The following is a 27,622-nucleotide window of genomic DNA, read 5'->3' as shown; positions in this document are numbered from 1 at the left end:
TTCACAGGAACTTTTCTTGATGACCTCAAAGCATTTTTATTTAAACAAAGCCAGATGAACAGAGCGTGGGGTATGTGTTTCAGGAGCGGCTCTCTGCAATATTTAACTGGCACCATGGTATGCAGGAAATGACAGCATTCACCCATCTGGCAAGGAGGGAGACGTGTTGTTGGCTGTTCTATGGGATGTCCTGAATTAATCCGGGCCCCTTTTAGAGCTTGTGAACCCAAGCAGGGAGGTCAACGGTGGCTCTGGTTGGCCGGAGAGTGGAACTGGAGTGTGTGTGGCTGTGTGCACTTCGTTCTCGCTCCTGGCTGCTGGTGTAATTGCAGTGCGTGCTGACCTCTGTTGGGAGCGGACTGATGATAATCATTTGAGAGTGGGACAATTCCTCCCTCTCATTGACTGCAGCCTGTCACTCAGCAGCCTAACTTAAGTTTCTTTGTCTTTGGGGAGAAAATGGCTGAGAGCCCATTGCATTTTCTGCTTTTCTCTGGAGCGACTCCCCAAGTGTGCTGTTTTTTGCCGGCTTAAAGCCAAGCTAGGCAACTGTGTGAACGGCTTCTTAACGCTAAATTGCAGCTTCAGAGCTCCTGGTCTGGATCAGGGTCCTGGTGTGGGGTAAGGGAGCTTTAACCCTTTTGCCACTCACTGCAGTCACGATCCAGGTCAGGCCCCGCCCCCCGTACCTGCTGTTGGGAGCTAATGGGAGCTTCCCCCCCCCAATGAAAATATCAGCTGTGGGCTCCCCAAATTCATTGAGGGCTGCAGCAGAGGCAAATGGTTATGGGCCCTCTCCCCCTACCCTGCCTCCAAGCCAAAGACCCAGTCCAGATCAGGAGTCCCCCCACATCTGCCATTTGCTTTTAAAAAGACCTTTATGCAATTGCTTGCGCCATGAATGGCGTTGTGTCTAGCTTGGCCCTTAGTTTTTGTCCGACGTTGCTTTGCCTGCTCCCATCACAGTCTAATACTGCCATGCACCACCAGCCCCGGCCGCCGAAATCCTCCCTTCTCTCCATACAGGTGGTTGCAAATGGGCACCTAGCCCTGCCAAAGGCAAGGCCCAGCATGGTGTCATCTAGGCTGAGAGCATCGTTCGTTTTGTTTTTCTAAATTGTGTTCTACACTTCCAATTTAAATTTCTCCACTTAGCATTCTCTGTGTCAGTTTGGAAATGCTTTAATGCCCTTTTAAAAACCAAACAAATAAAAAAGAACCAGGAGTTTGTTTGTTTTTGGTGCAGTGGGAGTTGTGTGCTTAGGGCTATTCGTTGCCCAAACTCTAATGTAGCCACTGGAATGGGACTCTTGCCCTGTGCTCCACTCTTGGAAAGCAGGCCTTCATCTTTCCTTCTTATGCAAATAGGTGCGCAAATGCTTTCTTTTTTTCATTTTGCTTCAGGTGAGTCCCAAGAAGTAGCATTTTTGAATGACAACCCTCTGTGAAACAGCGTGAAAACCAAGGAATTCCTACTGGGCAATGTTTCCCTTCACCAGGCCTGATCAGACGAGAGGGGGAGGAGCTGTATTTTTTTAGTTCAGTATTCAAACGCTTCGCTCTGTGTTGTCTCATGTACCACTTAGACTTGAGCATACTTGGGACTGCGATTTTGAAGCAGTAGATGATCGTATCTTGGCTTAATACATTGAGATGCGCCCCTTGCCTATGCATGATTCCATCTCCCTGCTCCTCCTTTCATAGCGCAAGCAATCAAACCAGGATCAATCATTGTTTCCTGTTTTGTCGCACTGATAAACCAGGTTTACCAGGTTTGGAACCAGGCAGGGTATTAAGCCCAAATTCAAACCACGGTTTCCTATCCTGACATGATCAGAAGCTGGGAACTATACTTTTCTGGTTCATACAAAATGGGAAACTATCGTTAATTGGAGACTTCCCTGTTTGATTGCTTGAGGAGCAAAAAGGCTGCATGAGCGGGCGACAGCTCATTCATATCTCAGCTTATTAAGTTTAGATTACAGAAAACACAGTGGTAGCATTCAGACAGAGCCAAAATACTATTGCCCAAATGCAACCACTGCGTTTCCTAACCCTAAACTTTAAAATGTGAACTTGTCATTTTGGGCTTCAGCGTACTTTGCTTTCTCCTACCCAAGCCGAGGGCTGCTTTATATAGCAACGCTGCCCTTTTGACTTCTTGATTTTAATTTTGATTTATAGTCCATCATGTCCCAAGGGCTCAGGCTGGGAAACAGCAGCTTTGTAGGAAATTGAAAGGCTCCTAAGAGAAGCAAAACAAAAACTGGGAACAGAGCCTGGGTTTTCAAATGCTCATCCAAATATCAAGAGATACAGTAGGCCGGTTCGCATTTTTAATGGTTGAGGGAGAAGGAAGGTGGGTGAGATAAGGTTGGGGATGGCTGGGCTACACCCCATCTAGCCATGCCCGTAGTCTCAACTTCTCCAGGAGCTATGGCTGTTGGGTGGTATAAAAATGCAAATAATAATAATATAATAATACATAATTCCATCATGGAAAATGCTTCTGGTCTCATCCTTGGGGGGTGGCTGTTCCCCCCGTCCCGGTCTTTGCCAACAGGTCCTCAACAGATACCTGTCCACCCCTCTCATCTCCACGCTCCCCACACCCATCATCCCCGTCATACCACCCCAGTACACCATTGCGGCTGGCAGCATGCGTGACTGCGTCCGACTCAGGGGCTTGCCTTACACCGCCGGGATCGACGACATCCTGGAGTTCATGGGAGACGCGACGGCGGATATCAAACCCCACGGAGTCCACATGGTCCTCAATCAGCAAGTATGAGAATTCTAAATGATGCTGTAAGGGTTTGGGTTAGAGAGCAGGAGGCGGCCCAGGGGAGCAGGGGAACTGGCTTGGGCCAACAGAGAAAAGGCCCTGCAGCTCCCAAACTTCTCATTTAGGAGGAGAATCCACCCACAGAACCTTGGTTATGGAACTTGAACTGGCAGCCCCATTGGGTTGAACACCAATTCCCCCCTCCCTGCTGCCATCCACCATTCAGCGCAAGCAGTTGGAAATAGTTCAAGCAGGGATACTAATAGCACAAAATAGAATCCTCCAGGCTAGGGATATAGAAGTTTGAACCCGGGTCCAAATCTGGCCAATCAGAGGCCCCAATCTGTCATCCCCCCCCACGTAGTGTTCTCCAGAGGGCCAAGCTCCTCCCCTTTTCTCTGGCCACTGATTGTTTGGGGCAGTGGAGGCTGGTGGCTCTGATGTCCCTGGGGCAATGGATCCGCTCCAGGTTTCAGTCAGAACCTTGGCTAGCTCTACGTGTGACCTTGGATAGCTCTTTTAGAGTTCTGACTGAACCCCAGAACAGATTCTCCCAAAGAGCCGATTCTAAAGCACATAAGGGATTTAAAATCTCTTTTTTTCCCCCAGAATAAAAATGCATGTAGATGTGAAAATAGAATTCCCTTTTAAAAGGTGTTTCAGTGGGTGAGGAGGGAGACATGCCTAGGGTTTATCACTTTAAAGCAGGAGTGGGCAACCTATAGCCATCCAGATGTTTTGGCCTACAACTCCTAGCATCCTTTCCCATTGGATAGGCTGGCTAGAGCTGATGGGAATTGTAGGCCAAAATATCTGGAGGGGCCACAAACTGTGCACCCTCCCTTGAAAGAGGACTGGTTCCCTCGTGCCTATTTAATATGGCTGAACGCACCAGAGAGCATGTGTGTGTTCCTTTGCCAATGACAAAGTCATGAACAGTTGACCTCAACAGTGGAAAAATCCCCCTGTTTCGCTACAAGTTATTTCTTAGGCACTTCTCTAAGTTTCTTCTCTCATAGGCTGGGTTCACACATAATGCTAAAACCATGGTTTATGTAAATATGGTTTGTTGAATTGTGGATTGGCATTAGGTGCAAACCCAGAACTATGAGTTAACTATGGGTTGTTTAAACCATGGGTTGTCTTTAGGTGCGAACCCAGAACTGTGGGTGGTTCATGGGTTATTTCACCAGGCTACAAAGGAAGAGGGATTAAAAACCAACCAACCATTAACAACATGGCAGTACTACAGTACTATTAAGGCACGGATAGGGGGAGGAGTGGGTGAAAGGGACAGGAACCAAACAACCCAGGAATTGGAAAAAAAGCCTGCAATTTTTTTGGCAGCCAAATCATGTGTTAACTCTGGGTAATGCAACAATCCATGGGTTAAATTAAACCATAGTTTGTCTTTATGTGAGAACCATGTCATTGTCTGGTTTCTGCTTTTTCAGGGCCGGCCGTCTGGTGATGCTTTTATCCAGATGAAATCATCTGACCGGGCTTTCCTGGTGGCTCAGAAGTGCCACAAGAAGATGATGAAGGACCGTTACGTGGAGGTGTTCCAGTGTTCAGGAGAGGAGATGAATTTTGTTTTAATGGGTGGCACTTTAAACCGTAGTGGCTTGTCTCCGCCACCATGTAAGTTACCATGTAAGTCTGCCGTTCTCCGCTCGCTCTGTGCTGCTAACGGCTGATGCGCTGGTAGGTGCTGACGTGCTACGGTGGTGCTACCCTCTCTTCTTGGGTTTCGCTGTGATCTCAAATCATCCCTCTGTGAATGGGCTGGGATTGGAAGCTGAGGCCAAAATTTGATGTGATTTGAAAGCATTTTCCTTAGGGCTGCCCACCACTTAAATGCTGTTGGTTAATTAATCACATGCCTTTTGACCACTCATTGATTTTTATATTAAATGAAACATATATTACCAGAACCTCAAGATAGGTGGCTTTTTTAAAAAAGGAAATGTTACAAAGCTTTTTTAAAAAATGGAAACAAGCAGTTACTCATTGATTGGGTTCAAACAAGATGATAAAGATTGAGTATGGGTTGTCATTGCACTGTGGGTTGTTGAAGCATGGGTTGCTGTATTGTTTGAAACCAGCCACAATAACAAACCATGGCTTGTTATCAACCCACATTTCCCAACCCAACAACAAACCATGGGTTCTATTCATGAGCAGTTTGTGATTAACAAACCGTGGTTTGTTAACATGGCTGGGTTTGGAGAACACAAAATCCCTACAGTTCAACAACCCATGGTTCAACAACAACCCACGCCCAATGCATATCCAATGTTGAGTGTGGGTTATCATGTCGTGTGAACCCAGTCGTTGTTATAAGGGAAAGACATTTTTAACGTTTCCTTTTCCATTGCCTTTTACAGCCTTCTCCAACTGGTGCCTAAGTATAGCTTCCATCATCCCCATCTAACATAGGAAATGTGTTAATCTGAAGGGCACCAGGCTGGGAAACGCTGAGCTATTGCAATGACACATGAGAAACGTAATACCCGTGATAACATCCCCTTCCCCTAATATACAAGAATGGGGTGCCGGATTGATGCGACACCCTTGCAGATACTAAGCAAGCCAGAGTCTGATCAATGCCTGGATCAGAGACTGGGATCCATGGGTGGAACCCCCCTGAACTCTGCCTTGAGTTCTGCCATGGGAGAAAGGAAGGACAGAAGTGTAATCAGCTAAAAATGATCCCTCTCTCGTTAAAAGCTGTCCAGAGCTGATCCAACCATCTAATGATGGAATCCTATGCCTGTTTACTCAAAAGCCCAAGGCTACAGTCCTGTTTCTTGGACCCATTCAACACGGTAGGGTTTGCTTTTGAGTAAACATGCATAGAATTGCAATGTACAATTTCAGCTGAGTGATGTACCAGTTTAAACTGATTTAAGGCTTTGCAGCCCTGGAAGTTTATTGCTCTAGAGAGCATTGGTAGGCAGGGATTGCCCCCATGTTACTACACACTTGCCTTCTGTTGAGATGCGGCAAAACACACACCTTTGCATATAAGAAAAAAAAGGCTGGATCAGTCAAAGGAGTCCATCTAGTCCAGTGTTTTGTTCACACGCTGCCCAACCAGGTGCCCGTGGGAAACTCACGAGCAGGCCGTGAATGCAAACGCACCCTCCCACCCATGTTCCCCAGTAACTGCTGTACGTAGGCACACTCCACTTTTGGCAGACCATTCTTTTTCAAAAAAAAAATTAAAAAAATGGGAAGCCATTCTATTCCAGTATGCCTGAGAGATTTCTTGTTATCTTAGCAGTGGGGCGGTGCTAGTCCTCAGGGAGAGCTTGTTGTTGAAAACAGGACATCTATTGGGACAAGTGTTCTATTCAACCAAAAACGAGTGATGAAACTTGATGGATTTTTATGGTCTTCAAACACTTGTAAACAGTAGAGCCGGTTTCATTGTGCACCAAACAGTGACAACCGTGGCTTGGTTTTTGTGGGGTGATTTTATGATTTTGGGGGGGAGGGTGGCAGAAGGGCAGCTGAAGCATTGAGCCAGTTTGCATGACATGACAGCCCATCCTGGGTTAATTTCCCAGTGAAGTATTGCGACACATTATGAGTATGTAAGCCCATACCAGGGGTTGCAGTAGTTTGTCGTGCTGTGTGAATCCAGACATCGGGGGTTATTTGAGGGTGAAACAGCACTCACACAACCATAAAAGAGACTGTTTTTATTTTCATTTTATCTTGTACACTGCTCCGAAAAATTTCAATGGGGAGCGGTATATAAATATTCTAAATAAATAATAAATACATAAAAGAGACGACGATACTATCAATGCTTTGGTGCCACAGTAGCTGTTCTGCCTATGCCAGTCTGGCCTGTCTAACTCTGGGTTCGTATAACATGCTAACCCACACTTACTGGTGGACTGTGGGTCATTGTTGAACTGTGGGTTGTTTGTTGAATGGTGGATTCGCGTATTGTCTGAACCCCGGACATGTTCTGCAGGGCGGGTTTGTTAACCATGCAGTGTGGCTTATTTTTCCTCAAGCGAACCACCTTCAGAACCCAAGGTTTATTGCTGTGTTGTTCAAGGTAGTTAACAAGTTACACTATGGAAAATGTCCTAGATTCAAACATCACACTAACCCGCGGTTCAACAAACAACCCATGGTTCTACAACAACCCACACTCAAGCATTGAGTGTGGGTTAGCATCTAGTGTGAACATCCCCTAAGACTGTAATCCTATACACACTTACCTGGGAGTAAGTGCCAATGGATTCCATGCTACTTACTTCTAAGTAAGTCACTCTATAAGAGGCAGCATAAAGGCAGAACAATCCATCGAGAAGAGCAGACTAGACTTTCAGTAAAGTAGTTTAATGCACACTTGCTAATTGCTGATACAAATTAGAAGAAATGGCTTTGCCCATTTTAAAATTAAAACAATGAGGGCCAGAACCTTGCCTCGTCAATACATTAGGAGAACTTTGAGCAGAAACACACACACCCCCCAAAATGTGACGCTTTGGGATGAGGAGTCCGAATGGATTAATTGGGACATGCTGATCATGTGGGCTTTCGCTTGTCTATTTTAGCTCTTAAATTTGAGCTCCCTCACTCGTAGCCATTGCTGCATCGGAATCGATGACCGCCCCGGTTGAATCTCTCCAGTTAACTTGCTGTGTGGTTTTACCCTCTGATTTTGCCGTAGGTCTTTCGCCTCCGGCCTATGCTGCTTTCCAGACAGCGGCAGCTGCGGTGATCCCTGCAGAAGCGGCCATATATCAGTCGCAAGCGCTCCTGCCTCCCACTAGGACCCAGCAAGCTTCAGCCGCTGCTGCCGCCGCCGCCGCTGCTGCGGCCGCCAGCCCTACTATGACTTACTATCCAGCTCAGGCTGCACAGCTATATATGAATTACACAGCTTACTATCCCAGGTACCATTGGGTTTTGATGCTAAGATTTCTGAGCTTGTAAATTCTCTGTGTGGGTAGAATTTTACACCAAGGCGAGCACCTTGAACAAAACCTTGCAAAGTCATGTAGAATCTTCAGCACCTTGGCCAACTTCCCAAAGGAAAAGTTCTAGTCCTCATGGCTTTGGGAATGTATTCTTAAGGTGTTCGAGCTTCTGAGCTCTGCATCATTTCTAATCACCTTCTCCTAGCTGTACGCAGGGCTGATTGCACCAGTCCCTTGCTTTTGCTTGACCCTTCCTCTCCATTTCTCTCTCCCCCGCTCCACCGTCATCACTTGAATTTTGAACCCCTTGAAGGTGGTTGCTTCTGTCACTTGGTAAAGCCACACGGATGCAGACGCGGTTTGATAAATCATCATGTAACGTAAATCACAGGAAAATAATTCAGACGATTCGGCTGTCTAACCCAGCTTTCGCTGACCTGGTGCTCTTCAGGAGTGTTTGACTACAAACCCCATCATCCCCAGCTGGAAGGCTGGACCCGAGAGCACCAAATTGGGGAAGACTAGCCCAATATTGTCTACTTTGACTAGCAGCTGTTCACCAAGGTCTCAGGCAGAGAAGGTTCTTCCCATTCACCTTTTCTTAACTGGAGATTCTGGAGGTTAAACCTGGAACTTTCTGCAGGCTGGTATACAGAGCATGTAGTTTAGCCCTGAACTCTTCTGCCTCTCCATTCTTTGGGCATATGAAAGTGTGCGTGTGTGTGTGCGCGTATGTAGACACAACACACATTGTCTTACGTTGCATGGTTTATCCTTATAGTTGTGGAGGAGAAACAAAGAGAATTATTGAATGCTAAATCCTCACTCCATGGGCACTGTGAGTCCCTGTTCAGCTGCCATCTAAGAGTGGAGTTTAGGGAAATCTGGCCTGAAGGAAAAACTGTTGAGACTTTATTTAGCTCACAAGACATTCTTACCTAGTAGGAAAAAGAACATCAGAAGAGCCCTGCTGGATCAGACCAAGGGTCCATCTAGTCACATCTCTGTCTACAATGCTCAACAAAAAGTCAAGGATATATATACAATGAAACCATAACGTTTAATATACAAAAATATAAAATGAAAATTAACCATGATATTGCATTAAAGGTGCCACAACATATTGCACAGACCAATGTGTAGCTAAAACCACGTGGAAAGCGGCCAAACGCGTTTCGACAAAGGGTCTTCGTCAGTGGCCAGTAAGCCTTTCCAAACCGCCTAGGTCATGGTCTTTAGAAGAATGACCTAGGCGGTTTGGAAAGGCTTATTGGCCACTGACAAAGACCCTTTGTCGAAACGCGTTTGGCCGCTTTCCACGTGGTTTTAGCTACACATTGGTCTGTGCAATATGTTGTGGCACCTTTAATGCAATATCATGGTTAATTTTTATTTTATATTTTTGTATATTAAACGTTATGGTTTCATTGTATGTCCTTAACTTTTTGTTGAGCGTTGTATTCTTGTTTGATAAGGATTTCACCTTTCCTTGCTCTTGGTACATCTCTATCTACAACACTGTTCCCCCACCCCACCCCGCCATCTCTTTTCAGCCCTCCCGTGTCCCCGACCACAGTGGGATACATCACGGCTCCCCAAGCAGCGGTTGCGGCAGCAGCCTCGGCCTCCCACACTCCGATGCTCCCCCAACACGGTGCTCTTGTCCGGATGCAGGGATTGCCCTATAATGCAGGAATGAAGGAAATCCTCAGCTTCTTCCAAGGATATCAGGTTAGTATTGGGTCCCACCCCCGGCACTTCTGTCACAGGGGCCGCCCTTCTGTAGAGAGCTGCCGTTGGAACTTCCCACATTGTGTGGTTTAGGCAGGGCCAGGGCCAGACTATTTTGCGCCCTAGGCAAGTGAGCTGCTTTCACCCACCCACACCCACCCTAGCGTACCTGGGCGCGGGGCACCATCTCACCTGCCTAGCCGAAGCGAAGCCAGGACGCTGTGGCAGGCGGGCGGCTTCGGAATGGCGCGACCAGAAGCCGCCCTCTCAGAACCGATGTGTAAGAGCAGCTTCCAGGTGTGGTGTTCGGCGCCCCCCTTACCTTGGCGCTCTAGGCGGCCGCCTGAGTGGCCTCTATGGTAGCGCCGGCCCTGGGTTTAGGATGGGGAAAATTCATATCTGTTAGGTGGGAACCTGCAACAAAATGTCGTTGCAGCCTGAAGTACTCCTGCTAAGGCTGCCATGGCCTCTTGCAAGATATTCCACTGGAGAGCCAGTTTGGTGCAGTAGTTAGTGTGTCAGAACTGGGACTCAGGAGATCCGGGTTCTAGTCCCCACTCGGCCATGGAAACCCACTGGGTGACTTTGGGCCAGTGGCTGACTCTCAGCCTAATCTACCCCACAGGGTTGTTGTGAGGATAAAATGGAGAGGAGGTGGAAGACCACATGATCTGCCTTGGGTTCCTTGCAAGAGGGAAGATTGGCAGGATATAAACATAATAATAAACATTAAATAAATAAAATGTTATTTGTTGCTTACTTTAAGCAACACAAGGCTCCCCGAAGGCCAATAAGGACAACAATATGTCATTAAAACTATCTAAAAGATGGCAGTTTGCTGCTTCATCCCCTCCTACTCACAGGATTCTGATACCCTCTGTGAAGGGTGGTGGTGGAAAGGGCCCCAATCCCAGCATAGGAACGTAGCAGAGAACACCTGGCGCGTATCCTGAAAGGGCTGCATTCAAACGCCGGGCATTTGTTTTGAGTGAGCCCTCTTGTGGCGAGATCTTCTCTTTACTGTGTAAGGGGCACATTTAGCTTTGCTTTCACGCTTCCTCGGCAGGTAAGCTAACAGCTCTCGCTGCATGGAGGGGCGTTCAGATGAAATGCTGACCATTGTAAGCCAGCCTTCTCCAATCTGGTGCCATCCAGATGTTTTGGACTACAACTCCCAGCATTCCTGACCATTGGTCATGCAAGCTGGGGCTGTTGGGAATTGAAGGCCAAAACATCTGGAGGGTATCAGGTTGGGGGAAGCTGTTGCAAACTGGTGGTGTTTCCCGTGTGTGTGTGTGTGTGTGTGTGTGTGTGTTTTTAAAAAAAGCCCTGCAAAAAAGAATTGCAGATGCCATGAGTTGGTTGGTCCTATGATAAATATTAATGCTACTTCCTCTAATAATGAACTTGGGTGGTGAGTGTTCACAGAATCAAATGGGACCACTAAGAAAGTAGAGGGGGAACCCTAAGTTTTGCAGAAGTTGTGTGTGTATTTAATATAGGAGGAACCTAAGGAGACAAAACCAGAACAAATAACCTAATAAAGGTTGTGTTCAGACAACACAATAATCAATGGTAGGGTAATAATCAACTCGGTAGGTGTTTCTCTAGGGCAGCCTTCCTCAACCTGGGGCGCTCCAGATGTGTTGGACTGCATCTCCCAGAATGCCCCTGCTGGGGCATTCTGGGAGTTGTAGTCCAACACATCTGGAGCACCCCAGGTTGAGGAAGGCTGATCTAGGGGGTACTCCCCACACAACATGATAATAATCAACCATGGTGTGGATTAGGATCAGTGTTGAATTGACTATTAGTGCACGCTGAGTTGACTCGCTCATCCCTCGCCCACTTTCCCCCAGCTGGACTAGAGCAGCAGCCGCTGCTTTGACCGGTCTTGTCTTGCAACTCTGTGGCTGACGAAACAACCAACGGTGCCCTCAACCCAACATGATAACCAACAATGGTTCAAATAGCCAATGCTGCACAGCGCTGGTTATTTCAGCCAAATAATCAACCGTTGGTTAAAAAACTCCCTCCACACAATGCAATAACCCATGGGGGGCTAAAGAACCAACTGTCGACTATTTAAGCCAACATTGGCCATTGTGTTGCCTGAACCCAGTCAAAGTGTGAGTATGGGTTGGGGTAAATTGGAATGCCTTGCTGGCTGGAAGCCTGAAGCAGAGCCCTCGTGATAGGAGCTGAATCATTTTATAGTTTATTATTGCCAACGATTATTTAATTTACTCCTCATATTGGCATCCTGCTCTTCCTCCAAGCAGACGATGTAAGGTTCTCCCATTCCAATTTGTAAACTAGCACGGATGGACACATAAATAGGCACAAGGCAGTCAGCTCGCTTTTAAAGGAGTGGTGAGCAATTTGTGGCACTCCAGATGTCTTTGGCCCTAACCAGCATCACCAGTCAATAGTGAGGGTCCATGGGAGTTGGAGGCCAAAACATTTGGAGGGCTGCAAGTTGCTCACCCCAAGGAAAAGACGGCATATTCTTTCTTTGTTTCTGGATTATGCATGCATGCCTTGCAGCAAGAAGCTTCTTGAAAGCAAAAGGGGAATGCATTTTAGGATGGCACTTCTTTAACAAAGATTTTATATGAAGGTGGTTTTTTAAAAATAAATAAATAAATAAAGATTCACATTACAAATTAGTTTTAAAATGTCAGAATCTTCCTGCCTAACTCAATTTTGGTCCGTCAAAATTTCAATCAATTAAGCATTGCAACCCTATAAAAATCATGTCAATGAGCAATAGTAGGTTATTTGATGCATAGATTTATTTTCTGTTCAGTCTTCCTCCGAACCGTCTTCCTTACATACGAATGCTTGTGTACTTTCATCCTCTTTCGTGCCCTCCCCCCAATAATGTTTTCCTGTGGCTCAGGTATCCTCACCCTTCCTAATCTATTCCCAGATCTCATTCAAGTGTCCTTAAAATAAATTCACCATTCCACTCGCTCCAGGATCTATTCTCAAACTTGCCCTGTGCTACTGTGTCTAACTGAATTATGCTCTCACCGTTTGTCATGCAAAGGACTTAGTGCTATATATTTAGATGCTGCGCTGCTATTGGCTGAGGTGGATAAGTGGGAGATTGATTGAATGGCGATGGGGTGTGGGCGAGGTTATTAAAGGGCGTTGTCCTGGCAAACACTCTGCATGGAAGTTAAATGGCTCCAGATCACACTGTTCTGTGTTTCTAGAGTGCAAGTCCTGGCCTATTTCTGTGTCTGAGAGTTCTGACTCTGCAGTGTCAGGTAGCCTGGAGTGTGGTAGACATAGCCTTAATATAAATTCTGACAATCCCCATTATTGTGGTATTGAAGCATGCTTCTCTAGATGATGTGGGATGATTCTAAGCTTTTGTTCCAAAATAGTGTTCTGGGGTGTGTGTGTGTTTCTTGGCTCTGACCTAAATTGGCTTTGCACTGTTACTTCCCTTTCCAACAGCTGTTTTGCACATCAGCATTTAATCCCTGACATCTTTTGTGCACCTCAGCCAGTGGCAGCTCCAGATTCTGGACAAGATACTCTCAATGGGTTCCATGTAATGACAACCCAGAGTATGGGCTGAATGTGGGTTGTTGAATTGTGGGTTGTCGTTACATGCAAACCCTGCGCTACGGTTTAACTGTGGATTGTTAACCACAAACAACCCAGCAAGAGAACCCATGGTTTGTTGTTGGGTTGTAAACTCTGGATATGATAAAAAAACAACAACACCCCTTATGCTAACCTTCCCCAACCTGCAGCCCTCCAGAAGTTTTGTCCTACAAATCCCATCATCCCTGACTATTAGCCATGCTCACTGGGGCTGATGGGAGTTGTGATCTGAATCATCTGGTGGGCACCTGATTGGGGAAGTCTGCCTTATGCCATAATAAGTGTATTAGTCTTTAAGGTGTCACAAGGTTCGTTGTTTTAGGGACAAAATTGTGTCTGAGAGCGGGGGTGGGTTACATTCCCATAAAGAGCAGCAGCTGGAGACTAGGAACTCTTTTGTTCACCGCTGTCATCTTCTTTTTATGTGCTAATTTTCTTGTAAGCCGCCTTGGAGGCCTGTTGTCCGGACTTAGCAAAGTCTTAAAAGTGGCCCATTAAGCACAAATCCTAAATGAAGAGAATTATTGTGGTCCGTGATTGCAGAGAGGGAGTTGCTTCAAGGCATGATAACAAAAGCAAACCTACGTAAATGTGGCCCTTGCTGATGAGCAGAACAAGCATCCTTGATGGAATGTGTGATGTTTCCACTTGGAACAAATCTTCAAGCGGACAGGGCTGGCCCTGCCCTTAGGCAGAGTGAAGCAGCTGCCTCAAGGACAGATGCTGGGGAGGAAGCGTGACAGCAGCCCCACCCTGCCCCGTTTTTTCTGAATTCCCCAAATATTCCCATCCTCCTGAACTGGCATCCCAGTTATGGCTTGCTTGCTTGCTTGTTGCTGGCTGTTGCATTTTATGTTTCCTTTGGTTTTTGGGCTTTATCTTCTATTTTTTATTAGAAGTGTGCGTGTGTGTGTGATCCTATGCCAGCCAGAGAAGGTAAAAAGGCTTCCTTCAGACATTGTAACTAAACAAACAGGCTCTCCTTTTGGGGAATATTCAGGTCTTCTTCACCCCAATACCCCTAAAATGAATAGCCATATAAAAGAGGGCGGTATTTCGAGAAATCTCCGCTGTTCTGTCTTTCATATCAAGGTTATCTCTAATTTCCCAGCCTGTCCCGAACGTCCGTGTTTCAGAGCCTTGCCTGTAAGTAAAAGGGGCTTTGTGGTGTCTAATCCTTCGGCTTTTCCAACAGACCTGATGGCCAGATGTTGTCTAGTGCAGCGGTTGTGGGAGCACAGAGAGGGGTGCAATGAAATGAACTGAGGGCAAAATGCCAAAGGCGTTTGCAGTCTCCGTCTCCCGCAATGGGACAGCGGGCGTCATTGTTGCTGACTTGGCGGGGATTAAGGATTTCCTTTCAAATATATGCTTGAACAAAGACGTCTCCTCTTTTCTGGATTGCTTTGGAAACCAAACACCTTGCCTGGCCCTCACAGAAGCTATTTCCAATCCATGTCAAAATCATCTCCTAGCTGTCAGTCCTGCTGTATGTTCTATTTGGTGTGCCTCTGTGTGTTGGAGAGGGGGCCGGTTGGAGAAAGGCCCTCTGTTTTATGTTACTCAGTTGCAGAACTTAAAATCAGAGAATAGCAGAGTTGGAAGGGGCCTACAAGGCCATCGAGTCCAACCCCCTGCTCAATGCAGGAATCCATCCCAAAGCATCCCTGACAGATGGTTGTCCAGCTGCCTCTTGAAGGCCTCTAGTGTGGGAGAGCCCACCACCTCCCTAGGTCATTGGTTCCATGGTTGTATTGCTTCATGCCTTGAGAAGCTCAGCCTTGATTTAAAATAGTAAGTTCCTAGCCCTTATGGTTCTAGTTTAGTCTGTTGCCTCTAAATATCGCTAATCCTCATGGGGGCAGGAATTGCCAGTGTACTCCCTTTGTGACTCCAATTTCTTTAGCCCTTCCCAGGTTCCTTGCAGGCAAATGGCTTCTCTATCTGTCACAAAGGGACCCTTCATCCAAAATAAATCCCCAGTATGTCAAAACCCCAAATAACAAATTCAGAATGAAGCATACAAATTGAATAATTCATTCTTCAGATTTTATTTTAAAATCTCAACTTAAATTTGTGCTTGTGGTACAATTTACATGGCTTTCAGCAGAAACCATAAGCAACTCTAAAGATAATTAGGTGGAGGGAATATCACCACCAAAAGAAAATGGTAGTGCCTTTTCCAATTACTCACTAGCTGTGAAGTATAAGGGGGCTGATTCATTTATACATGACTGTGGCTGTATTCAGGGTCTCCTCTGAAAAAATATCCTGATAAAATATAAAAATATCGGAATGGTCAGAGCTAAAACTAATTTGTGTAGTATCAAAGGCATTCTCCTCTGTGAATTTTGGTGACAAATGTTTTGCAAATATTACCTGGATGAGCAGATACGTCCTGAGTAGCTGCCATTCGAAGCATTTTATATTCAGATATTTTGGGGGATAAATAGAACATAAGGAGAGCCCTGCTGGATCAGACCACCTAGTCCAGCGCTCTGTTCCCACAGTAGACAACCAGCTGTTGACCAGGGACCGACAAGCAGGACACGGTGCAACAGCACCCTCCCGCCCATGTTCCTCAGCAACTGGTGTACACAGGCTTACTGCCTCTGATACTGGGATTGTAGCCAGTGTTAGGTTTTTGTTGGTGTCCATTGGTATGTTTGTCCTACCAGTTTGGAAATCGCGGCCTTTGAATTGGTGAGAAACCAAGCCTGCTCCGTTGCAAATTCTGATATCAGATTTTTATTCAAAACGTTACAATTGGGCTGGTGAGGGATTGCCACCGTTATCTGAATTTTGCAATCTGAGAGTTGATCACGCTTAAAAACATTATGAGATGTTTGTTTCAGCTCTAATGATGTCAGGTGAAACAAAAGCTTGAAGTTCAATCTAGAAAGATAAAAGTTTTAGCTGGCTGCTACTCACTGAGATGCCTGATCTTGCCTCACCTTCTTGAACAGCCGGAGAAGGAGAAAATCTATGGCCCTGTGTTGGTTTGCTTCCTTGTTTCCCCTAACTTAGCTGCTTTTCCTCCAATTATGGGCTGGGGAAGAGCAGCGAAAAGCAGCTAAGCTTGGCTATTCAGCCAGGCGTATTCCTCTCTAATCTCTGTTCAGCTGTGCATTCTTCAGTCTCACTGTGGCCTAGTTCAGATGGAATAGGAAACCATTGCTTCCCACTAGGTGAATGAGCTGTGACTGACAAACCTCCCCGGATGTAAAACGCTTCCAACCTCTTTGTTTGTTTGAAAGAGAGTAGTGTGTGTGTGTGTGTGTGTGTGTACAAATTTCAGACTCGCTGCTATGCATTCTAGCCCGTCTCCCATTGATGTCTGAACCAGGCCTCCACCTGAGTGCTGAAGCCAGCACAAACCTGGAGGCTTGCCTTCTAAAAGGATGAGCTTTTGTGCGGATATTTTTCAAAGGCAGATCTGTTATCTGCCCATCGCTATTTGTACTGCCTGGTGCTCTGAGTTGGAAGCCACTGAGAACACCTAAATATAAGCAGCAGGTGTCCAAAGGATCAATTCATATGAGGCACGAAATAAAAAGGCCACTTTCTTGACTGTGTAACTGTGAATGTGTTGTAGAGATGAGAGGGATAATCTAGAGTAACACACAGCCTGCGCTTCTGGTATCAAAATGACAGCTGCCATTGGACACGGGGTTTTATTTTATCCCTGCATCTCTATGTTGAAAGCCTCTAATGGATCTGTGACTGCATAATAAAACAATGATGGTTGAAAGCCCTTATACAACAAGCGTTGGGAGTTAACCAGTTCAATTTAATCTCAGAAGTGCCAATAAAGACGACGTTGAGACTGGGACGCCTTGGGAAATGTCATAGTGGTCCACTCATTCCCACCATCCAGCATAGAACTAGGGTAGCCTTGCAAAGTAGGTCTGCAAAAGTAGCTAGTTCTCAATAAATTCTGCTAGCTCACACCTACTAACATCAGTCGTTTCGTGGAGCAATGTCAGCCTGAATGATAAAAACCAAGGGTGGGCAACCTGGGGTCCTCTATGTTCTCGGACTACAGCTCCCATCAGCCCCAACCGCATTACCTCATAGTGAAAGATGTTGGGAGTTGCAATCCAACACCTGGAGGGCCACATGTTGGCCCTCCCCCCCAAAAAAAACCCCAATTCTCTTTCATCTTGCCACATCCTTGACATGTTTTCTTACTTGACACAGCCATGTAGATGGGTGACTTTTTACAAGGTTGAACTAGAGCTGAAATGGTCTCTGAGATTTGGTGTCATATATTTTCCAAGATATTCCCTGAATGTATTCTGAAATCTGGCACTTGTCTTCCAGTGTAATCATGTGCCGACGCTTGCTTTCATCACCATTTTAATATTTGACAGGTGATCAGCATTTGATAGATGCCATGCAATAGCATTTAATGTATGATCATTGACTATTTTATGAGATGTCATATTTGATGCTTGCTAAAGGAAAACCTCTGGTGTGAGTTGCAGGGCTTGGATGGGCTCTGATTAGGTTTGCCTGGTTCGTTGGAAACCAGCCCTGTACTCTACTTGCACAGACATTTTAGGCCCAGTTCACTGAGGTCTGGCTTCTTTCTGACCTTATTTAGTACAATCTCAAGAAAACACTCTCTAGCTTTCCCAGGAGACCCTGTGGTTGTAAAGCAGTGTGCTCAACAGATGCTCAATCCAGTGTTGATGTCAGCTGTCTTACGCCTGCAGCTTTGGCGAAGAGGCTTCTCTGGGTGGGGGGTGGGGGGTGTTTTTTTAAAAATGCCACCTTGATGATGATTGAGAGCAGGGGTGCACAACCATTTTGGCCCCCCGAGTCAGTTATGAGGTATGTTGACGGGCTGAACATGTGCGCGCACCTACACATGCATGCACACAATTTTACCAATTTGGACATTTCCCCACCAACCGTGCAAAACATAACTCAATGCTATGTGTGTCTACTCAGAGGTAAGGCCCAGTGCAACAGCTTTCAGACTTGCAAATTCCCAGCTGTGTATTTAAAGTTTAAATCGGAGGTCAGAATGGGGGTTCTCTACTTACTGCTAGGGTGACCATATTTGGGAAACCAAAAAAGAGGACACCTAGCGTGTGTGTGGGGAAGCAGCTTTCTGAGTCCTGCAGAAAGTACATTATTCCCCCGCCACCTTAAAGAACCCGATTGGAGTGGAGGAGGGGAAAGGATTTCATTCTGCACCACCACCATCCACTCCAATTGGGGCCTTTTCTATAATGTCCACGAATGACCCACTTTCCCCTTTAAGACCTCAATTGGAGCTCGGGGTGGGGGAATGATGTGCATCAAGAAAGCATGTCACTCCCTCCTGCCATGCTAATGGCAGCCTTAAAGGGGAAGGTGTGTCATTCCAGGACATTATTGAAAATTATAGAAAATCCCCCCTGACACCATGGAAAGAACAAAAACCAGGACAAATCCGGGGAAATCCTGACAGTTGGTCACCCTACTTACTGCTGAAAGCAGCCTCCTTTCTTTGACCTTTCTGAGGTCCTCCTTTCTGTGGCCTTTTCTGCAGAAACATGTATGGGGGGGGGACACAACTCACTGCCATGGAGCAGTGATGGGTTGTGCACCCCTGGGTACCCAAGCACTGGGCAGGCATCTGATTCTACTATTGGGAGGGGTTGCAAATATTCTAGCTCTTCAGGAGAATGTCCCTTGGGCTGGGCTGGGCTGGGCAGAAGAGCTTTCCCGATGAAACAGAGGGGCTTTTTGCCTGGAGAAGGTCCAAAGTTCAGCCCTTGGAATCGCCATTCAAAAAAGTTGTTGGATGCAAGCGCCTTTTTGCTTGAGATCCTTCGGTGTTAGCTGCCACTGCAGCTCATTGGGAGAGCATCTCCTTTGCAGGCAGATGGTCTCCGGAGTCAGCATCTCCCGGTCAAAGGATTAGGTAGTTGGAGGTGTCGGGAAAGATCTCGTTCTCCCCCCTCACCCCCGCCCCCCCCCCCGAGGACCCAGAAAACTGTCAGTCCAAGCATAAAGTCCTGAACTCGATGGCACAGTCACCTGGCTAGGTATCCAGCAGCCTCCCATGTCTTCCAGAGCAGCCACTGTGGACCCTCCCCCAAGCCCAGGGCAAGTGGCGGTCCCTGCAGCTTGCTGCTACAAGTTGATCTGTCCCTTCTCACGCTGACCTTGTGTATCACGCTTGCACTGTAGTACGCGCCCGACGACTACAACGGCCTTATTCAGCTCAACGACCAAGCCAGGAGTGTGTTACAAGCACCGAAAGACTGGGTTTGTTTGTAAGTGTTTGTAACCTCCAGCGAAGGTAAGCTCAGCAGAAGCGCAGCCCTTGGTGGTGATTTGGAAATGACGTTGTGGGCAATGATTGCTTCGTGTGCATCCTCCCTTCCTAGCCTGCTGGTGGGGACTCTGCCCGCTAACATTTGCTTGCTTTGGCGCCTTGCATGAATCAACTAACCCAGTGGCGGTATTGATGATTACGATGGGATGGCCGTGTTTATATGCCTCTGGAGGGGGGAAGTGCGGGATATGTCTGCTTGGCACCCTCTCTTTCTTTTCGGAACGGTGTTCTTGTTTTAAATGATCGGGTTTTGTATCGACCGCTGTCTGGTGAATGCATTTCACAGGATCCTTTTTGGCAGCAAAGGTGAAATCTTCTACATTAGACTGCAGGGATGTGGAGTGGTAGTAAATTGTCTTCCCATCTGCCATGTCCTGTGATTATAGAATCATAGAATAGTAGAGTAGGAAGGGGCCTATAAGGCCAGTGCAGGAATCCACCTTAAAGCTTCCCTGGCAGATGGCTGTCCAGCTACCTCTTGAATGCCTCTAGTGTGGGAGAGCCCACAACCTCCCTAGGTAACTGGTTCCATTGTCGTACTGCTCTAACAGTCAGGAAGTTTTTCCTGATGTCCAGCCGGAATCTGGCTTCCTGTAACTTGAGCCCGTTATTCCGTGTCCTGCACTTAGGGATGATCGAGAAGAGATCCTGGCCCTCCTCTGTGTGACAACCTTTCAAATATTTGAAGAGTGCTATCACGTCCCCCCTCAATCTTCTCTTCTCCAGGCTAAACATGCCCAGTTCTTCCAGTCTCTCCTCATGGGGCTTTGTTTCCAGACCCCTGATCATCCTCATTGCCCTCCTCTGAACATGCTCCAGCTTGTCTGCATCCTTCTTGAAGTATGGTGCCCAGAACTGAACGCAATACTCAAAATGAGGCCTAACCAGGGCTGAACAGACGAGAACCAGTACCTTGCGTGATTTGGAAGCTATACTTCTATTAATGCAGCCCAAAATAGCATTTGCCTTTCTTGCAGCCATATCGCACTGTTGGCTCATATTCAGCTTGCGATCTGCAACAATTCCAAGATCCTTCTCGTTTGTAGTATTGCTGAGCTAAGTATCCCCCATCTTGTAACTGTGCATTTGGTTTCTATTCCCTAAATGTAGAACTTGGCATTTATCCCTATTAAATTTCACTCTGTTGTTTTCAGCCCAGCACTCCAGCCTATCAAGATCACTTTGAAGTTTGTTTCTGTCTTCCAGGGTATTAGCTATCCCACCCAATTTTGTGTCATCTGCAAATCTGATAAGCGTTCCCTGCACCCCGTCTGGCTGTCAGAGGCACAGTCTCCCAACGTGGGCCCTGCCCACTCCACTCTCAAAGCCCTTCTCCCTACTCTGGAGGCTACCATAGACAGAGAGAGGAATCCTCGTGTTATCTCTGATGATTGGAGGTAACGGGGATTTCCCTTACTTAGCACTTCCCTAGCAGAAATTGCAGCCAGAGAAGCTCCAACCAGCACGTTGGCTGAAGGTCTTCATCCCCCCAAGATCATCCCCAACGAACAGGAGAAAGTGTGGGGCAGGCAGAGGCTGTTCCTGGCCAAAGTGGCGACTGGAGAAGTTCCAAAGCTGGGGACACATCCTGTGGTGGGAATAGTGTCTGCTCTTCCCAGCACTGGCTGAAACCCTTTCACACAGAGATAGGCAAAATGGCCAATGGAGGCAATTTCCCACATACACTTAACAGATGTTCCCCATCTCTGATGTAGAGGAGTATTTTTTCCTTTCAGGATTGTGGATTGTTGATGATGAGTCCCCTCTGAATATGGGGGGGTGGGAAGAGAGAGAGAGAGAGAGAGAGAGAGAGAGAGAGAGAGAGAGGAGATACATAACGCTCTGGATTGGGCACTCAACACTGGGCCCAAGATCTGTGGAAGAAGATCGCTAGCCTGAGCGGTCACAACAGGACCAAGACAGGAGCATGGTTGCATTCCAGGTTGAAGGCTGGAACCAATGTGTGATTCCCAACAGAATTCCATTGGTTGATTAAAAATTGATTTTTAAAAAAACTCTTTTAATCAAAAGCTTGAGTGCCGTGTGCATGTTTACATATGCTCTTGTTCAGAAATATGCAGCATGAATTACTCTTCTCTGCTAGAATAAGGGCATCATTCCGGGTGAATAAGAAAACCAATTTTGGCATCATTCCAAGGGAATGTTTTGATTTCAATCCAGATTTCTTTCTTTTCAAACACACACCCCTGTACTCTGGGTTTTGAGAAATATTGAGTTATTGAAATTCATACAAAAGTAAGCATGTGCCTGGGCAGAATAGGCCCCATTGTTTTCCAATGCTTACAGTACTTTCTTCCTTGGTTCAGCACTTTAGGAGGCAAATGGAGAGATGAGGTGTGAGTCTGGAAGAGGCTGGGACCTCCAAGTGCCACAAAGGGGAGTAATGGAATGTCACTTAAACTTGGTACCCAGATGACTGTAAAGTCTTGTTAGCCCTGGGGCTAGACTCTTCTCCCAGACCTGCTGGTCTTACGTGTGCATGGATTCTCCTGACCCTGTATGGAGGAGTATTTAGCCATAGGAAGTGGTACAGTCCCATGAAGTGGCCATGTCAGGGAGAACTAGAATTAAGAGGTGTACGCAAAGTCTCTTCTCCACACATCAGACACAGTGAACCTATGGTAAGGCAGATGAGCCTGTCTGGATGTATTGTCTGGTATAATTTAATTTAGTATCAGATTCCTCTATAGCAGCCTTCCTCAACCTGGGGCGCTCCAGATGTGTTGGACTGCATCTCCCAGAATGCCCCAGCCAGCTGGCTGGGGCATTCTGGGAGTTGTAGTCCAACACATCTGGAACGCCCCAGGTTGAGGAAGGCTGCTCTATAGCATGATTGTACTGCCTGAAACATTGGTGGGGTTTTTTTTTAAATGTTGTAGGCGATGACCTGTACATCCTCATATGGTTGTCATTTTTGTATCACCCTTTTTTTGGTCGCAAAGCACGCATGTAAGCTCCTATGCACATTAAATGCCCTGCTCTGATCCTCCAGTTATGCCCATCAGACATACTGCAAGAAGTGTGTCTTGCAGCTTCTCTCGGCTGCATGTGGGGACCCAGGCGTGGATGTGATCAGATTCCCCCCTGAAAGTAGCCACTGTGTGAACATGTGCATGTTGTACTACTGTGTCGCTCCAATGTGTAGGTGCATAGGAGAACCTCTTGTGTCAAATGTCAACCTAGGTACTTGAGCCTGTGTTGTTTCCTTTGACTGCATGCGCACACTAAAGAGCGATCCGCCATCCAAGCCAGAGCATCTACTTGACTATAATAATATATCTGAGCAGCATCGTTATAGGACTATGTAGCAAAGTTTTTCCTTTTCTTTTAGTTGTCTTTAAATTGCTTTTAGACTGCCTTTAAGGGGGGAACCTTCCCAAGGCAGTGTACCAGATACAACTAAAAAAATACAAACCCCTAAAATTCGATAATACAAAACAAAAAGCGCCCCACCCTGGCCTTAAATATCGCTTCACAGTTGTGGCCTACATTAAGGGTCCTCTTTCCACCTTGTTTAATTTGTCAAATGACCCCTGCACAGCATTCTGGGGCAGGGGACATGTGGTCCTCCCAATGTTGTTTGACTGCAACTCCCACCAGCTCTCACCATCTGTAAGGGATGATGGGAGTTGTAGTCCAAGATCATCTGGTGGGCCACATGTTCCCCTCCCCATTCTAGGAAGTGGACTTAAGTGCAACTTGGGGCGCTCGGTTGGGCCTCCATGCTCCATTCTTTAATTGAGTGACCTAGAGCATGCGCTGTCAGCTGCCCATTGCAGGGGAAGCTCAGTCACTATGTGGGCAAAGTGCTTTTCAGGGACACTGGTCCGCAATTACTGATCGTCTCACCAAGCAGCCCCGAAGTAAACTTCCAAAGAATCCCAACATTCCTTGGAGCGTACTCTGAAGTCCTCTACTCATATCCTGGTTCAGCCTTCCCATACCTTGTTCTCTTCTTTGTACTACAACTCTTAGCATTCCTAACCATTGGCCATGCTGGCTGGGGAAGATGGGTGGTGAAGTCCAAAACATCTGGAGGGTACCAGGTTGGGGAAGGCTGGTCTGGTCTGGTCTAATGCTGGAGTGAGGCCAATCCCAGTTCAGCTTTGGACCCCCAAGGTTGCCTTCTTTTCCCTTATCTTTCTTTTTCTCTTCCGTGTGTGTGTGTAAAGAATTGTGCCTTATTTGAGACTGTAGCCTCCTAGAATGTAGATATAACCCAAGCCTTGGAACATTCCTTACTAATGGAATTTTGCTTTGGTGGGCAGCTCATGCTGACCCTTGAGCACAGTGCATTTTCATCCCCCAGCCTCAGTTTTGCTATCTGTAGAACGGGAAGGAGCGATGTTGCATGGCTGATACTTGTGAGGAGCTGTACACATGTTCTAGGAATGATTGTGTCTGGTCATAACTCAAGAGAAAGGTTGTCTATGGGGACACAGGAGGAATTGGCTTTCCCTAGAACCCCTTCCCCCCATCTTAGAAATTCTTCTGGGGAAGGCCCCCATAACTCCTAGAATATTTAGCATAAGTGAGAAGGCTCCAGGGCCGGCACAAGAATTTTGCTGCTTGAGGCAACGAACAAGAACCCTCCCATCCCATGTATACATAGTCGAGGGTGACCATATTTTGGAAACCAAAAAGGAGGACAACATGGTCGCTATGTTATTATTATTTTTTTAAAAACCTCAAACTTTTTAAAAAAATCCTAAAACTCAATGGATGGACAGATCTGTTTCAAACTTGACATAGCTAAAGTCCTTGTTAAGAGCAATCACGGTGCCAAGTTTCATCTCTTTATCTTTAAAAATAACATTTTAATTTTTAAAAAATCCTCAAATTTTTAAAAAATCCTAAAAATCAATGGATGAACAGATCTCTTTCAAATTTGGTATGGCTAAAGCTCTATCCAGAAGCTATCATGGTGCCAACTTTCATCTCTTTATCTTTAAAAATGACGATTTAAAAAATAATAATTTTAAAACCTCAATTTTTAAAAAAATCCTAAAAAATCAATGGATAAACGGATCTGTTTCAAATTTGGTATGACTAAAGCCCGTCCTAAGAGCTACCATCATGCCAAGTTTCATGTCTTTATCTTAAAAAATGATGGAGTTATAAGCATTTTTGTTAATCCTCATTAGAGCTGCTCTTTGGGGGGGAAATCCGGATTTCCCCTTCCCCTCCCGGATTTGTCATCAAAAACCTGGACAAATCCAGGCAAATCCGGTCATATGGTCACCCTAACATAGTCAATTGGGCCGGCAGCTAGATCTGCCTTCCAAGTCTGACGGAGAGGCAGTGTCCTCCCCTGCAACGGAAGGCAGCAGGCTGATTTCTGGGGTGCAGAGCAGGCCGTGCAGGGCACAGTGCTCTCCTCCCACACCTTGCTGCCACCTCCAGCAACTGCTTCACTCTACCTATTGGTAGGGCTGGCACTACGAGGCCCCACGTCATATCCATGATGTGCCTTCATCCAAGGTGTCAGCCGTGAAAAAATGGAAGCCTACTAATGGCAAGGCTCAAAAATGCCAGAGGGGAAGGAAGGACAGTGATGCCTCTCCTCTTCCCTATGGCTTCCACCAGCACTTGGCATCGTAGGGTGGCTACTAAGAGTCCCTCCAGCACTAATGCCTTCCCTTGGACCCCCTGACATGCAGCTAGGTCTCCAAGCAGCCATTTTGATTTCCCACAATGCCCTGGAGTTATGCTACTCTGGCAGGTGCCAAATAAACCCAAGTGAGCATGCCAGTTTAGGGGGGGGGGGGCAATCGTGAACATTTGCCCCTCACCCCTGGAGTCAGGGTTTTTTGAGTTTCACCACAAATGCTGACAAAGAAAGATACCAAGATATCTATGACCCATAAAAGCTGTATCTGTGGCACTTCTGGCAGGGGCTGAAATGTAAGGAAATGTCACTGTCGGGCCGTCTTCTTTTCTCCAGTCTCAGTTCCCCTCCCCCTTTTGACCTTCTCCTCCCTCCTTGCAGCTCCACACGGACGCCATCCTCCCGCTTTACAACTTCAGCGGCCAGCCCAGTGGCGAAGCTTTGGTCACTTTCCCCAGCCTGGACTCCGCAAAGAAAGCAGTGGCGGAGCGAAGCGGTTGCGTCTTGGGAAGCCACTGTGTGGAACTCTGCCTGATCTAGCCTTCTAGACCCTCTGAAGGGCAGGCGGGAGTGCGAACAAGCCTTACTCAAAGTTAGCGCCTCTCAAGAACAACAGTGTCTCCCCCCTCCCCACAGCTTTGTCTCATGCCGACCCGAGAAGGCGTGCATCTTTGCAAACGGCTTCAACTGAAAGCCAAGGGATGGACGCCCCCCCACCCCACCCCCAAATATTAGAACTTAGTTCTAGAATGATTGATTTTCACAAGTGTTGCCATGAAAATCCCCACTCCATTAATTTTGAAATCATCTACAGCACTTCACCAGTTGTAGCCACAATGGATTATTATTTTAAATATATATATTTTGCATTACAATTTGGAGAGGAAAATGAAGCCTATCGATCTCCTTCGAATCATCATTTTATTTTAAACCCAAACTTGCCAAAATGTGTGTCTTGTTCTTGTGTGTTTGTTTGTTTGCTGGGGGGAGGGGGGGCAGGGAACGGAACGGAACGTCCCTTCTTCAAAAGAGGGCTGATGGAAAGAATGATTTCCTGAAATGTGACCTTGGCAAATCCTCCTGGATGTTTTTTATTCCCTTTCGTTAGCTAAAGAATAGCTTGGGAAGCTACATCCAAATGAAATCACGGAAGAAGCTTTTCATATATATATATATATATATATATATATATATATATATATATATATATGCGCATTTTGGAGGGTTACAAAACAAAGAAGAAAATAAAATAAAGCCATATCTGTCTCCTAACATTCAAGCTGCCAATCTGTAAAACCAAACAAAGAAATCCAGAACTTTTAAAATTCCCCTAGGACAAGAATGGCACATAAATGCTAAGGAGTAGTAAATTATATATTTTGTTTTATTTAAGCACCATAGCTCTCAAATACTGTATTAAAACTTTTTTTTTTGCTCTAGTTTATGTGCATGCCATTTGTTTACAATATTATACTTTATTTGTATATGATGAAGCAAGAAGAGAAGTTGAAGTCTAAGCCGAATTAGTGCATGTCTCTTTTTTATGTATGTATATACATGTTCAAAGGATATAGTTTTATGTTGCATAGTGCGCGCTGAAACGTTTACTTGTAGAAGCACTAAATGATTTTAGTTTTATCATGCCTTGATCAGGACTTTCTCAAAACGTGCAATAACAACAGAGGAAACTGGAAGGAGCCCATTTTTGTAAGAGGCTCTTGAATACTTATATACCCAGAGATTTTTTTTGCTAAGTGTACAACTTTGAGTAGTACTTAAAAGGGAATCAGACCCTTTCCCCTCCCAAATGATGATGTATGCTTCTTTATATAATAAGAAATAAAAAAATATGCTTGCAGAAACAATGTTGGCTTTCTTTAAGTCTTTAGCATCTCTTGAATTAAAAACTACAGAGAAAACCAAACTGTTGTAACATGATTGGCCATGCAGCTAACAACTTGCATATTCGTTTTCATAAAACTGACAATCAAGTTAGTGAATTGTAACAATTGAGAAACTGAGCTGTGAAGCATCAAGGCCCTCGTTCAAATAGTCCTTCCGGCCTCCTACTTTGCATGACAGAAGAACTGAGCCTGAATTACTTGTTCCTAAGGATTATTGGGTGAATATGTATGAAATGCTTTTAAACACTCCAAAGCACAAAAATATGAAGTGACAGTGGTGGATATTGGGTTCCGACTAGAGATGTACAGATTTTGTTTAAAACGTTCTGTCTGTGTTTTATGGATTGTCAGCATCTTCTGTTCCATCATCCACTCACTGATGGAATCAGGGTTTTTTTAACCAGAATTTCATTCTACTTGCTCTGAACCAATTTGAATCTGCTGTGGATTTCTCTGACATTCCTAGATCGGACCCTAAGGAACCTTGTGCTTTTTAAAGATCCAGGATCAGCAGCTGCTGGTTGTCCTGGTCCTCATCCAAAGACAAGCAGAGAGTGGAAGAGGAGACCCTATCAGTCTACACAATTGTTCTGGTTTACACAATGATGGTCAATGTTTTTGAATGAGGTGAAGAGCCTTTCTTTCTTTCTTTCTTTCTTTCTTTCTTTCTTT

General features: G+C 45.9%; 1 protein-coding gene across 2 annotated transcripts in view; it reads left to right on the top strand.

The window, feature by feature from the left end:
- ESRP2 (epithelial splicing regulatory protein 2) overlaps positions 1–26,926 on the top strand; it is a 74,600-nt gene extending 47,674 nt beyond the window's left edge. Inside the window, exons 12-17 of one of the 2 annotated variants that reach the window (XM_063141305.1) lie at positions 2,564–2,785; positions 4,240–4,438; positions 7,482–7,707; positions 9,285–9,462; positions 19,270–19,381; positions 25,428–26,925. In XM_063141305.1, the coding sequence (XP_062997375.1) occupies positions 2,564–2,785; positions 4,240–4,438; positions 7,482–7,707; positions 9,285–9,462; positions 19,270–19,359 (915 nt within the window). In that variant the 3' untranslated portion in view covers positions 19,360–19,381; positions 25,428–26,925. Of the gene's footprint in view, positions 1–2,563; positions 2,786–4,239; positions 4,439–7,481; positions 7,708–9,284; positions 9,463–19,269; positions 19,382–25,427 lie in introns of both variants that reach the window. The other variant, XM_063141306.1, reaches the window with a different exon arrangement.
- Positions 26,927–27,622: the final 696 nt, after the last annotated feature.

This window comes from Elgaria multicarinata, chromosome 14, assembly GCF_023053635.1.
Source record: "Elgaria multicarinata webbii isolate HBS135686 ecotype San Diego chromosome 14, rElgMul1.1.pri, whole genome shotgun sequence".
In the NCBI taxonomy this organism is placed as follows: domain Eukaryota; kingdom Metazoa; phylum Chordata; class Lepidosauria; order Squamata; family Anguidae; genus Elgaria; species Elgaria multicarinata.
The sequence above is the reverse complement of the archived record's forward strand: the minus strand, read 5'-3'. Positions and strand labels throughout refer to the sequence as shown.